The sequence below is a fragment of the Notamacropus eugenii genome, chromosome 6, assembly GCF_028372415.1.
Source record: "Notamacropus eugenii isolate mMacEug1 chromosome 6, mMacEug1.pri_v2, whole genome shotgun sequence".
In the NCBI taxonomy this organism is placed as follows: domain Eukaryota; kingdom Metazoa; phylum Chordata; class Mammalia; order Diprotodontia; family Macropodidae; genus Notamacropus; species Notamacropus eugenii.
This window is the reverse complement of record NC_092877.1, coordinates 386,764,765-386,782,386: the sequence shown is the minus strand read 5'-3', so window position 1 is coordinate 386,782,386 and position 17,622 is coordinate 386,764,765. Positions and strand designations below refer to the sequence as shown.

At 47.0% G+C, this 17,622-nt stretch overlaps 1 protein-coding gene across 1 annotated transcript in view; it reads left to right on the top strand.

Moving 5' to 3' along the window:
* The window catches only part of ACAP2 (ArfGAP with coiled-coil, ankyrin repeat and PH domains 2), a 125,514-nt gene that overhangs the window by 106,215 nt on the left and 1,677 nt on the right, over nt 1-17,622 (top strand). Inside the window, exons 18-24 of the mRNA XM_072618919.1 lie at nt 6,750-6,946; nt 7,279-7,383; nt 7,786-7,878; nt 8,595-8,782; nt 9,421-9,530; nt 10,802-10,912; nt 13,202-13,263. Of these exons, the coding sequence (XP_072475020.1) occupies nt 6,750-6,946; nt 7,279-7,383; nt 7,786-7,878; nt 8,595-8,782; nt 9,421-9,530; nt 10,802-10,912; nt 13,202-13,263 (866 nt within the window). The remainder of the gene's footprint in view (nt 1-6,749; nt 6,947-7,278; nt 7,384-7,785; nt 7,879-8,594; nt 8,783-9,420; nt 9,531-10,801; nt 10,913-13,201; nt 13,264-17,622) is intronic.

Sequence of the window (17,622 nt, the reverse complement as noted above, 5' to 3'; positions counted from 1 at the left end):
GTGCACAGTCATCTGCAAACAGAAAATCATGCACCAACACTCCTTCCACTTTGGTGGAAGTGTTTTTGTAGTCTTTTCAAATTGAAGAATTTACCATCATTACAGCAGCTGACCTTGATGCCTTGTTCATCCTCATTGAAAGCATTTGACAACATGGCTGAAAACGTCATGCTAAAAAAAAGTATGGGAGCAAGCACACAGCCCTGTTTCACTCCATGGGTGACTGGGAAGGCACGAGAGTTTTGTCCACCATCCAGAACCCGGGCAAACATGCCACCATGAAATTGACGTACAATGCTGATGAACTTCTCCACGCAGCCAAATTTTGACAATTTTCCATAAGACCTCACAACTAACAGTGTCGAAGGCCTTGGTCAGATTCACAAACGTGTACAAACCTCTGTTCTGCTTCTGGCGTTTCTCCTGGAGTTGTCAGGTTGCAAACACTATATCGACTGTTCTTCAGTCTCCATGTACACCAAAATATTTATAGCAGTACTTTTGTGATAGCTAAGAACTGGAAACTAGGTGCTCATTAATTGGAAAAATGGCTAAACAAATTGTGGTACATGGATGTAATGGAATATTATTGTGCTATAAGAAATGATGTTTGATAGACTCGGAGAATCCTGGAAAGATCCCTATGAACTGTGGCAGAACCAAAAAACCGGTACACCCAGTGACTACAGCAGTGTAAATGGAAGGAACAACCACACACTAGAAAATCAAAAGTCAAGGTGAAAAAATGTATAAATATGAAGCAGGACTCAAACAAAGAGACTTGAGAGGACGCCCCCAACCTGCAAGTGCCACACTGATTTTTGTACTTTTTCAACATAGCAATTAATTGTACTGGCTTTTTTTTCTCTCTAAAAAGATACTGTTTGTGATATAGAATGGGCTTGGGGGAGCAGATGGGATACTATAGGAATTATAAAAACCAGAAAATATCAATAAAACTCATTTTTATCACCAAGACAGAAAGTATAGATATCCCAGGACGTGGCTGTGGGAACACCAGCAGTTGGGGGTAAGTGAGGAAGATGATGAGACAGCAAAGGAAACTGAGAAAGGAGCTAGTTATGTAGGTCAGAACCGAGAGAGAGTGATGGCACACACAGAGGTGTGCGCACACACACACTGAGCATATCCAAGATGATGTTTAGTGTTTTTCAGTCACGTCTGAATCTTTGTGGCCCCATTTGGAGTTTTCTTGAAAGAGATACTAGAATGATTGGCCTTTTCCTTCTCTAGCTTGTTTTATAGATGATGTAACAGGTAAACAGGGTGAAGTGACCTGCCTAGGGTCACACAGCTAGCAGGGGTCTGAGGCCAGAATTGAACTCAGGGAGATGAGTCTTCCTGACTTCAGGCCCAGCACCCCCTAGTTGCCTATGTCCAAGAGGAGACAGTGGTTAATAGTGTCCTGTCCTCCATCCTGGTCCTCCGGGATGATCTCTTTGTGCTTGCAAGGGACAGAAGATGCCATTCCTCTTGTACCCTCCACCTGTTTCCTGGCTTGGCCTTTCTGTAGGAATAAGAAAGAAATGCCATTCATCAGGTCTCCACACTAATCCTGTCACCTGAACTGCCCGGTAGCCCAGTTGGATTCTTCTGTGAGGAAAATTTGGAAAGGGGGGAGAATTAGGGGAGAAAGATAATGAGTTCCATTTTGGACCTGTTGAGTCTTAAGATATCTACTGGACATTCAGTATGAAATGGGAGGCTGTACCCCTCATGACATTAATAGCCCACCTAACCCCATTCATTTAGCTATTCAAATTCCATTCATAAGCCACTGCCTGGTCCCTTATTTTGATCCTCCTCAACCTGACACCCCTTCCTGCCCTGCTTCTCAACGTGTTTCCCTCTAAAGCCCCTTCCACTGTCTTCTCTGGAATACTTGCTATAGGTAACAAACTCTCCTTCATTGTACATCTTTTCTTTTCATACTCCTTTCTTCCTCTGACTCTCATGGAGCCCTGGCTCTGTCCCATTGACACATCCTTGCTGGCCACCCTTTTCAGCGCTTGTTTCCCCTTGGGTCACTGGTCAGGGTGGAGAGGTCACAATACTCCTAGTTCAGGCTCTTCCTCTACCTCCATCACTCATTAACCTCTCCTCTTCTGAGGTTTACTCAGTCCATGTCGACCACCAAATCAAAGACCTGAGAACTGTTGTGACTTGCCTTGAGAACAGTTCCTTTCTTTCCTCCATGAGTTCACGCCTCAGCTCTTGTCTTTCTTTCTCCCTTTATTCCCCCTCATACTAAGGGCTTCAACATACATATCAAGACTTCCTCAGACACAGTAATCTGCCAGTTATTCAACTTATTCATCCCTGTGAACTACTCTCAACTCTACTTCAGCTACTCACATAGATGCTTATACAATCCTGACCTTGTCATCATCCACAAATGTTTTGCTTCCATGTTGATGAACTCTGGAATTCTTTTATCTGATCACAGTCTGCTGTCCTTCTGCCTCACAAAACTTAAACCCTGTTCTTTGACATCACCATGACCTCTACTCCCTCAACCCCTCTGTTGTTGCCCAGGCCATCCCCCTTGTACTGGCTGAATTCTGCTTTCGCTATCTTGACCTCTTGGTGAGCCATTCAATTCAACACTCTTCTCTTGAATCTGATGCCCCTTTCTTTTATTGCTGGTCTTGCTTTGCCAACCTTCAGCCTCTTCAGTGGATTACTCCCACTTGTCTATTTTCTTTACTCCTATTCACATTTCTCTGCCCTGGTTCCCCTCTACCCATCTGACCTTTCCTTCTCTGTTTCCTTTGCTGGAGCCTCATCCAAGTCATGCCCACTAATCATGGGTATTCCTCAGGGTTCTATCCTGGGCCCTCTTCGCCCTCTGTACCACTCCACCTGGTGATCTCATCATCTCCCCTGAATTTAATGACCTTTTCTCTGCTGATGCTTTTCAAATCCACCCATCCTTCCCCAGCCTCTCAGCTGCCCTCCACTCTTGCTTCTCCAGCTTCCTTTCAGACATCTTACTTGGACATCTGTCCAGTAGATGTATTAAACTCAACAGGTCCAAAATAGAACTCATAATCTTTCCCCTCTAAACTTTCCCCCCTTCCAAACTTTCTTGTTACTGTCAATGAGTGAACACATAGTAATCACCTGCTATGTGCCAGGCACTGGATACAAGGAAAGACACAACAGTCACTACCCTCAAGGAGCTTACGATCTAACAGAGGAAGACAACACACAAAAAGAAGCTAAAAGGGGGCAGGGAGGGATGTGGGTGAGAGGAAGGGGAGTGATGATACCTGGAAGACAGCCAAGCAGGAAACACTTAGTTGTCTGACCTGAGCCCCCTTCTTCAATAAAGGATCAGGAAAGAGCTTTCTGGATATCTTTCCCCCACCCTTTCCAATCAGAGAAGGGGCCCAAGGGGCAAGGGCTACTGAGAACATATGAGTAGAGAAGTCTTACAACCCTTGAGTCATTCTGGTCTCCTCCCTCTCCATCTTTTCCTCTCCCATATCCAGTCTGTTTCCAAAGCCTGTGATTTCACCTCTACAGCATCTCTGGTCCATTTCACCTCTGGAGCATCTCTGGTCCATTTCACTTCTGTACCACCTCTGATCCATTTCACCTCTGCAGCATCTCTGGTCCCATTTCACTTCTGTACCACCTCTGATCCATTTCACCTCTGCAGCATCTCTGGTCCCATTTCACTTCTGTACCACCTCTGATCCATTTCACCTCTGCAGCATCTCTGGTCCATTTCACCTCTGCAGCCTCTCTGGTCCATTTCACTTCTGTACCACCTCTGATCCATTTCACCTCTGCAGCATCTCTGGTCCATTTCACTTCTGTACAATCTCCGGTCCATTTCACCTCTGCTGCATCTCTGGTTGATTTTCATCTCTGTATGTTCTCTGGAATATACCCCCTTCTCTCCTCCAATACTGTCCCCTCTCTGGGGCAAGCCCTCATCACCTCATAATGGTAATAGCTGCCAGAGGCTCTGCCTGCCTCAAGTCTCTCCCTACTCCATTCTCCAGTTAAAGTGAACTTCCTTAAGGGCAGACCTGACCTTTCAGAGTGCTGAGGAGTGAGAGGAGATGAAGTAAAGACAATATCAACAGCTTTTACTTTTCATTTGACTGTGAGAGAAGTGTTATCAGATAGCTTAAGAGAAGGGACAGTTGAAGGTTTTTCAATGGTGGATGACATAGGCGTGTTTTTGGAGGTTAAGAATGAAGGAAGAAAAGAAAAAAGGAAGCATTTCTTAAGTACCTACTGTATATACCTCCTTTGAGTAATGTTTCATTTGGTTTATATGCCAGACACTGTGTTAAGAGCTTTACAGATGTGACCTTATTTGATCCACACAACAGCCCTGTGAAGTAGGTACCATTATTATCCTCATTTTACAGTTGAGGAAACTGAGTCAAGCAGAGGCGAAGAGATTAGCCCAAGGTTACAGCTAGCAATTATCTGAAACCAAATTTCAACCCAGCTCTTCCTGACTCCACCCCAGCACTGTAACCACTGTGGCACCTCTTAGGAGCCTCAAGAAGGAAGCAGTAGGAAGGGAAGGAGAAAAGGATTAAAGATGAGAGAGTGGCATGATTGGAATGGCTATTTGCTGAAGAAGACAGAAAAAGATGAGATCAAGAGATCATGTGGAGGTCTTGGTCTTGACAGAGAGAAGGGCCATGGTCAGAGATTGGAGGATGATGTCAGAGGGTTTTGAGATGATGCAAAAGGTAAAGGGGGCTTAAGTAGCCTCCATTGTCTCAGTAAAAGAAGAGTCAAGATGAGAAAGTCAGTCAGTAAACATTTATTAAGTGTCTACTGTGTGCTAGGCACCATACTGACAGCTGGCAGGATCAAAGGAAACAAAAGGCATTCCAGGCCCTCAAGGAGCTTAGTCGAATGCTGGCACTAACTGGGAAACAGATGTGGACAAAGAAGCTATAGACAGGTTAGTGGGAGACTGTCAGTGTGGGTGGTAGGACTTGAAGAAAAAGGAGCTTTGAGGTGGCTTCCACAGTGGAAAGCGAGGTAGCAAATCAATTAGGAACAAAAGATTATCCTCAGTCAGGGAGGGCTCAACTAAGAGGAGATCCAAGAATGTCTTAGAAAAGAAGGCATTGACGTTGAAACTTGGGTTACCACATTTCACCATATTCAGTTAAACACATGTTCTCTATGGGGAATAGGAAGTCATCTCATTGTTCTGGCTGGATCTAGGAATGCCAGGTCTTCAAGCCTAGGCCAGTTCATGGCTGGCCTTGGTGGAGGCCAAGAATCTGGCCCCACTTGCCCTCACACTTATTTTCTCTTTGCTTGTTTCTGTTGCTCATTGCCCCAGAGCCTTCATTCTATGAACCATTCCAGCCATACCCAGGCAAGCCCCTTCTGTTGGTGAGATCCTCTACCACTGCCCATCTGGGTTTGGTGTTTGTCTCCAGTTTTTACAGCTCATTCACTTTCACAGTACAATTTTGTTAGATTATTTGTCCAATATTTTTGATTGTCATGTGAATGATTGGATACCTCATTGTGTCTGTAATTATTATCAGGAATGTGGACTGTCTTCACTAATTCTCCAGGTCTTCTCATCTTTACTCTTTAGATAGAATAGAAGAAGTCCTTAGAGCATCAACAGTGTTTTAGTTGAAGGAGACACATATGTATCTGCCAGGCTGTCCTACTGAGTCTTTCCTTCCATTCTTCCATTTCACTTTTCTCTGTGAGGACCAGAGATATTTTTCAATTGGATGTGCTTTCCTCCTCTAAAAAACCCATATTGATGTACCCTCAACCAGAGGCTTATGTTAAGAGCACAAAAGAACACCTATTTGAAATCTGGATTTTTTTAAAGTAGATTGGCATTTTGTATTCTCTTCTGAGCGTGATGTCCTTTTTATGAGTTTTTGGAAGCAAAAGTGTGACTTGTTGCATCATTTACCACATACTTACTGCTTTTAAGTGTCTTCTCCCTGAAAACCACTGTGCCAGATAACTTAGGAAGGTAGAAACCTAAATATCATCCATCCTGAGAACAGATGGAAGCGTAGATGGAAGCATGCAGTGGCACCTTCCAAAGCACATCACAGAGGTGCCATGGGTTCTAGGCTGGATGGGAGGATGGTGTTGGCCAGAATGAAAGAATAAGTTCTTTCTCACACTCCTGGAGGCCAGGGAGGGCCTCTTCTGCTTTCCTGTACTCTCTGGTTACCAAGTCTGTCTCCTGGTACTTAATGGAGTCCTTTGTAAGTGGCTGTTGGTTGAAGTCAGAAAGGAGATGAAGGGTATTCTAAGTACCTAAGAAAAAAAATGGGAGCTCTGTGGGCATGGTCAGACCACAAAAGTTCAGGTGCAGCGGGAAATCATTGGAGATTTTTGAACAGAGAAAGTGGCATGACTAGATCCATGTATCTTTTATTCTGGCCTGATCCTGTGATGTCCTTGTTCTGTGGAACGTACCTCCCAGGTGAGAGAGTTGCCTGGTGCACTGAGGGGTTAAATGCCTTATCCTGGATGCCCCATTCAATGGTATGGGAGCTTGGGCTTAAAGCCTTCTGGGCAATTTGAGTTAGCCATAGTATAAAGCATGAATTGGGGGGAAAGGGAGCATACTAAGCTCTCTATGCTAAAGAACCTTGGGATGCTCAAAGAATGACCAGAAGTGTTTAATGGTCTCTTTTTAGTTTGCCCCAACAGTTATTAGGGAATTGACTCACCTATCCTCTGCTTTTCTGTATCAGGCAGGAGAAGGAAGCATACATCAAAGCCAAGTATGTGGAGAGGAAGTTTGTGGATAAGGATTCTGCCTCTTCACCTCCAGAGGAAGGAAAGAGAGTCCTGTGCCAGGGTCAGGAGGAGAAAGGACTCAGCACCTCCAAGCCAGCGATAGAGGACCACGTTGGAACATCAGCCAGAAGTTTAGGTGTTGATCCATTTTGTAAGTAAGCGTTTTCTCAAACATGGTGATCATCATTGTAATGAATTCATTTCATGAATTGTTAGCTTAAGGCAGGTAACCCAAGTTACTTCTTCTTCAGCCTTTGCAGGAAATGGTGGCTTTCTTTACTAGTCGTTGACAATGAGATGTCGGACGCCTTCCACAAATAAACCATCCCATTTAGAGAGGCCGATAACCTAACCCAGGCCCACGACTTCTTAGTTACCTGACTTCCTTTTTGCTCTTTCTAACTCTCCCCCCAATAACACTCTTTCCTGCCCTTTTCCCTCCTTATTGCCTGCTTTGCACTTTGATAACTTGCATGTACCCAGCGGTGGCTGTAGATAGCGACGAGGCCAGGCGAGAATCTCTGTTCTGTCCTGATGAGCTAGATTCGCTCTTCTCCTACTTTGATGCCTCCTCAAAGCTACGTAGTAGTAAGTACTCCTGTCTCTCTATCAGAGCCTTCCTAGGCTACGCTAGCACTCATTGTGTGGTGGGGCCATTTCTTTACCTGTGAACCCATTTGTGTCAGAACATTCACTCTGAACCATGTCAGAATTTCAGCATTCTGCTTATCTTGACATTTTGAGGGGATCAAACCCTTTAAAATATCTCAATGTAAAGGATGATTTTGGACTTTGACCATCCATCTAGTTGGATAAGTTAAGTGCTTAAAAATTATTAAATGTTTGGTGAATGTATTTCATTGTTCAAATTCATTGGTGGTGGCTGAATTGTGAATGAATTGGAGGCAAGCACGCTTTAGCATGCCGTCTGTGAAGCCTGTTCCCTTCATGATAGGGGCTCATACCTGCTTCATCTTTTATTTTAAACAGTCAAAAGCAACGACAGTGGAATCCAGCAGTGTGCAGATGATGTCAGAGAAGGCCTGTCCTCAGTGGTTTCAGCTAATAGCTTATATGAGCCTGGTGGGTTGTGTTTTTTTTTTTCTCTTCGATTAAATTCTGTTTAATTTGGCTTTTGCCCGAAGGTATTTCTGTGTAAGTGTTGTCTCAGCCGATGTTGGGTCCTTTTCGAGCTGCCGCGTGGAGCGTCTGACCATCCGCTGGGTGGTGACCAGCCACCCCCCATCATTGTCTGGGAGGAAACCCAGAGGTCCCTTGGGGAGCATGGCCTGCAGTGCAGGCCGAGCTTGCCCTTTCCCCAAGTCCATGCGCCTTGCCATTGACCTCTTGGAGACCTTTTCTTTTTTTTCTTTTGAATGTCATGCTGTTTTTTCTTACTTTTTAAAAATTTGTTATATTTATTTATTTGTTTTCAGTTTTCAACAATCATTTCTTTAAGTTCCAAACTTTCTCTCCTCTCCCCCCTCCCTCCACAAGATGACGTGCAATTCTGTGTGGGTTCTACACATAGGTTCTTATTAAACACATTTTCATATTAGTCATGTTGCATAGAAGAATTAAAACAAATAGGAGAAACCAAACATAACACAAGAGAAAATAGTCTGCTTCATTCCATGTTCTGCCTTGGAGGCCTTTTAAACCTCCTTCAGGTGCAGTTAACAGCTGGCCCTTGGCGGCACAAGGCAAGTATTGATTGGTATGCTCTAGTTGACTCCCAGGCCACCCTGTTAGCATTTTTGCACCATGGAACATGGCTCATGGATGTATTTCCTTTTCAGAGGGAGAAAGACGAGATTCTTCAGTATTTCTCGAATTTAAGCATCTCCATCCAGGACTCCAGCTGTACCGGGCTTCCTATGAAAAAAGGCTCCCTGACATGGCTGAGGCATTGGCCCATGGAGCAGATGTCAACTGGGCAAACCCTGAGGAGAAGAAAGCCACACCACTTATCCAGGCTGTCTTAGGGGTAGGGAAGCCATGCACATGTATGTTGAGGGGGACAGCTGCAGAGAGCCAGTCTGATTGTGTCCATCTTGAGAACAATTTCAGTGTGATTTTTGTCATTAAGATCATAGGAGCCTAGATTTAGAACTGGAAGAGATCCAGGAGGCCAGCTCCCTCATTTTCCAGAAGATGAAGCTGAGGCAGGCAGAGGTTAAGTAGCTGGCCCAGGGTCACACAGCCAGTAAGTGTCTGAGGGCAAGATTTGAACCCAGATCTGATTCCAAGTTGGGTACCCTGACTGCTGTACCTCTGGCAGCAGCAGTGAAGTGACTCATTAAGTCATGATGGAAAATGGGGCTCTGGGCTACATTCCTGGCTAATTAACCTTTTTGGTCATTGTACCCTAATGAGCTGGTGTTTTCTCTTGCCATGCTCACGGGCCACACATTTACTAGCCAAGACTCAAAAATGTGCCATCTCTGACGGAGTCACTGAGAGGGAAGAGATTGGTCTTTGGGGCAGGTGACTGACTTGGAGGAACCCCGGGACAAGAGGAGCTGTCCCTTTGTTGTTCCTCCTCAGGGTCAGAGAGGAGGATTGTCATGGCTGGGGGATCTCAGGTCCTGGCTGTGTTCCCAGCTTCTGCCTGTGATTTCCTAGGGCTCCCTGGTCACCTGTGAGTTCCTCCTGCAGAATGGTGCGAATGTGAACCAGAGGGATGCCAAGGGGCGAGGCCCGCTGCACCATGCTACCGTCTTGGGACACACGGGGTAAGAGCCCAGAGTCACGCACAGCACTTCTGTCATGTTATTCCAAGTAGATGGAATTTGAAATGGGAAGGAAAACAAAGTCCACTCACTCTCAGTCTCTCACATTTGAAGAAATCTTTGGCCGTTTTTGCCCCTTCCCCCTGTCGTTTCTCATCTCAGTCAATGATCCAGTTACTAGAGATGCTCCAGGGTCTGCCCAGGCCCTTTTCTTCTCCCACTGCCCACCTTCCACACCATTCAATCAGGAGGCATTTTTGAGCTCACACTCTGTGCTAAGCACTGTGTTACATGCTGGGCATCTCTGCCCCTGACTCACCTTTTCAAGGAGTATGGGAAAGATGACCATAATAGGGAAGGCTCTAGGAGTTGGGGTGATCACAAGAGGCCTTTGCAGAAGGTGGAGTTCGGGCTGAGTCTTGAAGGTAGCCAGGGAATTTCAAAAGCAGAGGCAAGGAGAGAGGGTGTTCCAGGCTTCAGGGACAGTCACTGCAAAGGCACAGAGAGGGGAAGTGGTAGTGGCGTTATCCGGTGGACCCTTGTCGTCACCCCCCATGCCTTTTGTGGCAACCTTCCTGCTCCTGACCCTTCTGCAGCATCTCCACAGTGAGCCCCCACTGGTGGTTCATCTCCCTCACCCTCCAGGGCTCTGAGGCTCTCTCTGCACGTTGCTTTGCTTTGTTTTCTTGACAAGAAGCACCGAGGGAGGCAGCAGTTTATTTCTCAGCCCTTCTGTGTCTCACATTTCTCTGGTGCATTTGTCATCTCATCAATTTGGTTCCCCCTTCCCTTGGGGAAGAACCAACCTAGCCTCTTGGGCTTCCATCTTGTGGGATCCTCATCCAGAGGTTGGCCAGCCTGTGGGCCCCTGGTGTCTCTCCCTCTTCTGATTCACCCAGGGACCCAGCTTCTTTTTGGCTGCTCCTGGAGTGAAGGGCATTATGAGAGAAGCCCCGAGTCTGCGCTCCCTTAGTCCTGTGGCATGTCCTCTCCATCGGACAGAGGAGGAGTGCTTTGCCTTGTTCTCTAGGAGGGCCGCATGCCCAACTTTGCCAGTTAGAAAAGGTGACTTGAAATCCTTGTGTCACTGGATTTTAAGCTAAATTGGAAGGGTAAGGATAGTCATTGGTACCACTTGACATCCCCCTCATGCCTTTTACTTGGGCACTCACTCAGTGCCATGCTCCGTATTGAAAAGATGCTCTGGATAAATGGAGTCACCTGCCCTCTTCAAACCAGTCTGGCCCTGTGGGGCTTCAACTCTTTTTATACAGGCAAGTGTGTTTATTCCTGAAGCGAGGGGCCAATCAGCATGCCACTGATGAAGAAGGGAATGACCCGCTGAGCATCGCTGTGGAAGCCGCAAATGCAGATATCGTGACCCTGTAAGTTGGCTTTTTCACATGAAGAATGGTCAGTAAAGATGGAGCCTGCAGAATCTGGTGGGCATGCTAAAAATGACTTGGGTAGCCATCAAGATTTCTCTTGTGCATGCCATGCAGCAAGATGAGTGGGGTCTCCAGGTCACTGAATCAGTCACGTGTCAGAGAGTATGAAAAGAGGTCACCCCTTCTCAGGGTCTGGCAAGGTAATAGAATGGTTTGACTGAGGCACAACTGGAAGCTCTGAAGACTTAGACCAATAGTACTGTAGTATCTCCTGGAAGCATTGAAGAGACAGAGGGAGGAAGGAGAGAGAATTCCAGAGAGAGAAGGAAGGAGAGAGACATCCAGAGACAGACAGAGAGGGGGAAAGAGAGAGACATTGGGGGGCTTGGCGGGGGAGAGAAGCGAAAGACATCCAGAGAGAGAGGGAAGGAGAGACATCCAGGAAGTGTGGGGGGGGGAAGGGTTGTGTGTCTTTCCAGGGCAATCAATCAGGATGACAGTGTGTGTCATAGCATAGGAATTTGGGATTTCTCATTTCCCAAGTACTCTGTGAGCTCCTGCCTTGATTTTCACTTGATGGAGGTTCACAGTGACATTGGTGACCTTGTCATCTCATTCCTTGGGCTCCCCTGAGGGTCGCTCTGTTGAAGCAATGTTAGCAGGGAATAAACAGGTGGATTCTTCAGGGTCATGTCTTTGTCCCAGTACCAGAGCCCTCCCTGTCTGTGTCCAGCTGCCCAGGGATCCAGTGTAGCTTCACTAACATACGAAGACTGCCCCACAGGTTTTCCACCTGTTTTCCTCCCCCACCTCCTCTCTTTTTTGCACCCAGCTCACACATATCACCTGCTCCGCTTTTCACCCTGCCCACCTTTTGCTCCAAGGACCTTCCCTGGGTTCAGAGGTGGCAGATTTGTAAAGCAGGATGCAGTGGATAGAATTGAGGGACCAGCAAGACCCAGTGAGGACCAGTCCCATGGGCCCATGAAGGAAGGGGGATAAAGAGCTTCTCCTCGGCCAGCACGGTTCTGAGACTGCTCTCCACCCTTTGGCTTCTTGTGGGACCCTTGCCATCCTCTCCGCCATCATAATCTTTGTGCCCTGCCACTACCTCCAGGTCTCCTGGTGGTGCCCAGGGTCCTGGCTCATTCCTGCCTCCCCTTTGCATCTCTCCTTTGCCTTTTGGCCCCTTGGAAAGCATAGTCTAGTAGTCTCTGTTTGGGGGCAGTCACTGAATGCTCTGCACATGTGCCCCCACTGTTCTTTCTCTTCCCTCCTGAGCACAGGACTTGGCCCAGCCTCCTCGCCTGCTCATGCTGACAGATAGGGGCACGTTCACGTGCTGAACGCCAGGGATAAAGGATGTGCCCTTGGCATTTCCTCAGCAGTGGCAGATCTGAAGGAAGGCTTTACAGGAAGGAGGGTGGAGATCAGAGGTGACCTGAGGCATCAGAATGTCCTTCAGACCTGCCCCTTCTAGCAGCCATTTCTTGGAGTTTGGGTCTGTGCCCTTGTTTCTGCATAGAAATGCTTATCCCTTGTAAGAACTCTTCCTTTTCAGTTGCACGTTTATCTAGGGGCGCCATCACATTTGGCACAGCTCCTGGCCATGCTTTCTTTTCTCGAAGTGAGAGTGAAAGCATCCTCAGCAGCCATGGCCGCTTCCTGATGGAGCGGGAAACGTGCCAAGCCCAGGGCTAGTGCCTGCTGCCTAGAACTTTGAAAATGGTTAGAAAAGGATCCAAAATCTTATATTCTTTATTCATATTTTATGAGAACAGATAAGACAAAAACCTTGATTTTTGTTGATAGATTTTTTTTAAATTCTTAAAAGCAGATTGCAGGCCAGACATGATTTTGCATGCCTTTAATCCCAGCTGCAGGGAGGCTGAGGCTGTGGTAGATGGAGTGAGCTCAGGGGTTCTGAGCTGAAGGAGAAGAAGGGCCAGTTAGGAGTCCCCAAAAATTTGGCACCAGTACAGTGGACCCCAATAAGATTGGGATCCAGCAGGTCAGATATTCCTGGGCCAATTAGTAAGTGTGGGTTTGGTTTATGAGTAGCTGCTGCCCTCCCTGAAGACCCAGCCTCACATGAAGAGGATTTTGAGGGTGGTTCTATGTAAGTGTCTCTCAACCACACCCAGCTCGAGGCTTTATAGCTCAAGTCTTAAGCAAGGTCCTCTTGGGTTGTTGTGTGTTCTGTTTCCCAGCCAGAGTAATGGTGTAAAACTGCTTAGCCATGCTTTAGCTTATCTCAATCAATCTCCTTTTTTCTTTTAACCCCAGGTTGCGTTTGGCCAGAATGAATGAAGAGATGCGGGAATCTGAAGGACTGTACGGACAGCCAGGTCAATATTCTCCTAATAATCACACGGAAATGCAGTATAAGAAATGCATTCAGGAGTTTATCAGTTTACAATTAGAAGATTCATAATTCTTAGGCAGTATGTGTCCCCTTGGTACAATAGTGTTTTTAACTTGTAAGTTGTGAGTTTCTCAGCTGATGTGTGTCCAGTATTCAGTGGCTTCTCTGGGGGCTCCTCGCCAGGCCCTGACAGGCTGGAGGGCAGCTCCCTCCGGCCCACCCTGGACTTCCTTTCTCTGCTCTATGTCTTTCTTCCGTCCTTAAATATTCCAGTGAGGGGGCAAGGATGGCCAGGCCTACTTGACACACCCATGGGGCAAAGAGCAGGCGTTTTCCGACTTGAATCCCCCTGGAGGAGCCTTTTGTCAGGTGGGGAACAGAGTGATTCCGTCGTTCAGGTAACCAAGTTCTTCACTGGCCAGAGAAATCCTAGTCTTTTTGGTATGTGAGAAAAAATCAATTTGGGGAATACAAAAGAAAAAGTTGACTAAATTTAGAAATGTTTCTGTGTCAGCAAAAGAATTAACTAATCTGGGAGACTTTGAAACAGAATTGTTGAGTCAGTAGGCCATAGTGGGATTCAGTTGCTAGTTATGGACAGAATGATATGTAGGGAAGGCTTAGCTGTGTTTCAGTACTTGGCATGTCCAGAATGCACAGTGGGTGATGGAATGTGTTTAAAAGATTGTTCCCAGAATTTTGTTTAGTTGAGCAGAATCTTGACTTGCTGATGATCTCCTTCTCCGAAGGAGTAGTCCTTGGCCCCACCGAGCCAGAGTGCAGAGCTGGAGGCCCCCCCAGCCTGGTCAGTCGTCCACACTCGGTGTTCCTCCAAGATGAGAGTTGTTTGCAGAGGCCTTTCATGCCATTCCGTTATTTTAGTCTTAGTGGTTCATTTAAATACTTCACATTCACATCCACATTGGTTAGATTTTGGGGTTCTCATGCCTGAGAGATGAGCTTGAGCCACTTATGTATGACACACATGTCTAGATAGCCCTGCTGGGCATTTTGGTCTCATGAACGCCAGGAGACTTTCTTTAGCACGTAGAAGGAAGCCTCCTCCCTTTGTAGGCCCTTCCTCTTTCTAGTCTCAAAGTGTCTCTGGACTTCAGTGACAGAGGACGCTGACTTGAGTTTTAAATTGGATGCTGCTCTACTGGACGCTTAAACTGAGAAGCCAAACAGAAGACTGCTATTTTCTCAGAGGGTTGTATTAGCTTTTTGTGGGTTGAGTGGAGTCTGGAACCTCCAGAGAATGGACGGCTCTGACTTCTGTCCTCTGGCTCAGACAGTGGCACAGACTCTGGAGATCCTGGGATGTGAATTAGGGTCAGCTATGGTTCTAAATGTCATCCATTGGGCTAAACTTGAATATTCAATGAGAATTTTATATCAGATATTTGAACGATCATATACTTAGTAGGCCGCTTTTGAGGCCTCTGCTTTAAGCACTTTAAAATAGAGAAGAGTGTGTGAGTTTGTGAGTGTGTGTGCGTACACACGTATATATGTATGTGTGTATATCAAACTTGACATTTACAAAATAGGCAACTTTCAGGTTTTTAGAATTTCTCTGAAATTTAGACTTTTCCACCATTTGGTCAGCTGGCCCTTTTCCCTTTCATTGGGGTGAATTTGGGGAGTGCCGAGCCGGAACTGGCATTTGCAGGGGGCTCGCCTTCCTAGTATCCTCCCACAACCTGCCACCACTGGTGACCCTCTCGATGCCTTCCTTGAACCTTTCTGGGTTCAAAGCCAGGCTTTTTAACTGGAAATCTGAAACACTTTCTAAAGAAGGGTCTTTCTTCCAAATTTTACATTTGGACAGTTTTAAGACTAGGCTGCCATCGTGACAGTGATATTGCCCAGGAAGGACCCTTGGTCTTGAGGAGGCTCAGTACTTTCCCTTTTGTCTCTCTGGCCTCAGGGAGATTGCAGAAGAAGGGCTGGCTTATCACCTCACCTTGATATTACCCTGAGATGGAAAGTGATGCCGGCTTTCTAACTTTGCCTAGTATCCTTTCCTTCAGGTTTCTAGGGCCAAGTCTTCCTGCTCACTTAGAAGGGGAAGTGAGAAATAAATTACAGTCTCGCCAAGTGAATCCCTCTGATCATTTTGCATAGTTCTGGGGAGCCCTGACTGAGAGAGTGAGGCCTCACCATTGCTAAAACCTGTTTGGAGTTTCTGGAGGCTTCTGGGTAGCTCCATGTCTCTCTCAGAAACAGAAGCAGTAAGACCCCCCACCCCCACTTTGCCTAAACACTTTGGGATTCTGTGCTGAGCCTATGTGGTGATCACATACATGATAGCTACCCATGTGACTGGTGTCCCTTGGGGCCTCATGTCAGGGGTATACACAGACTCAGAGAAGCTTCCCTGAATGCTGAACAGCAGTGTCGGAAATCTTGGCCAGTATACGAGGGGGAGTGGGCACATGCATTCAATGCCCCGTGAGTGGAAGCAGGGGGCTGAGATTCCCAAGAGTTTGGTGGGCCTCATTCCTCAAAGTCAGTACCTTTCAGAGACCCAGACAAGGGAGTTCCCACTTAATGGGAGACAGACTTCAATGGTGCCCTGGCCTGGGAGTCTTTCTTTAAGATATGCACTATTGTCTCTGGAGGCTTCGCAGACCGAGTGGGCCAGTGGGGAGAGGGCCAGCCTGGCCGTTTACAACTACTAGATACCAATTTGTGTTACTGCACATCACGTGTATCACATGAATGTCACATGTGTGACATCATCCCATTTCTTCCGACACTTCATTTCAGGCCATCATTGTTGGAGAGGTGGTAGATGAGGAAAAATTGGGTTCTAGTGTCCATTTCTGTGTGTGCCCGTGTGTGTGGGCAAGTGTGTATGTGTGTGTGTGTGTGTGTGTGTGTGTGTGTGTGTGTGTGTGTGTGTGTGCTCCTCTCTCTGTGGTTGTATCTCAGCACTGCACATTTGATTGAGCTTGGTACCGGCCACAGGGGCCCTGGTCCTTCCATAGGGGGTGCTGGCTGGTCAGCGTGGCCTGGAGCTAAAAGGCAGCTCTTCTCTCTGCCAGTGCCCCTCAGGCCCTTTCTGGGGTACAGTGGGCCTCCTTCCCAAATGTCTCTCATGTGCCTTTTCCATTCCCTTTGCTGCTGAAGAGTAAAGCCTGTGCTGGAGTATTTTTATATTAAACTGACCTGCACTTTAAACACCCTTTTTGGAAGATCCAATGCCAGAGGACGAATGTGATTTTGCACTGTTTACAATAAGTATTTTATTGCAGCCATTAAGTTAAGGGAAACTTTGTTAACCCTCTCTTTTCTAGAATTCGTTCCTCTTTGGTTACCTCCCCCTCCTTCTCTTCCTCTCTGGGGTCAGTCTACAGGAGTGAATGCCATTGTCTCTGGGCAGGGAGGCGGGATGTTTCACTGGCTCCTCTGTGAAACCAACTGTCTCAGGCATGTCATTAGCTGGACTCGGGTTTCAGCTCAGGAAGAATTCCCAGAGCTAACTCTGAAGTCAGTAGACTGGCTTCAGTAACTTCAAGAGAGGTTTGTTTTAGCATGGAATATGTGTGAAAGGAGGGAGTTAGAAGATTCTCCTTCCTCTCAGATCAGACATCCGAGGTTCAGATAAGCAGGAGGTACTGCAATCACCATGCCCCCCCCCCCCAATTTGGGGTGGTCCCATGTGGGAGCCGCTTGTCACAGCTGGGGCTTTGCCACCAGACCCAGGGTTCATAGTGCGAAGGTTCTGTAGGGGAGCAGTGAGCTCAGGCAGGTGCTGTTCACCTCCACATTGGTTCTGTGCCTCAACTCCTGAGAAGAGGATTCCAAGCTCCTGGGGGGGGAGAGGCATGGCCTCCTGGGCCTCTCGAACGCTTTGGGGGGCATCTATATGTGTGTGTCTCAGAGAATGCCTGTGCTCCTCTATTATCTAGCCAAGCAGAGAAGTCATTTTGAGAGACTTAGAGATCCCTTTATTTAGTTATTCCTGAGAAGAGAAGAGCCTGCTTTTAGGCCTCTGTCCATACCTCTCTGGTGTCGCTGGCCTGGCTTATGTGCGGAGTGGATGGAAACCTGCTTGACACAAGCCCTGAGGGGAGATTGAGGCAGTGACCCTCACAGGGTTGTCCTTGGTCCAGATTGACAAGTCTCAGCTAAGGCAGTGGCATTGCTTTATGTAGCACCAGAGTCGAGGATTCTGACCCCAGAGACTTCAGGGGCTGCCTGGCTCAGCCTCTTCCCTTTGTAGGTGGGGAAACTGAGGCCCAAGGAGGCAGTGAGACTTGTCCACGGGCTCACAGTAGTGAGCACCAGATGCACGATGTCATCCTAGATCGATCTCAGTTGTCTGACTTTTGAG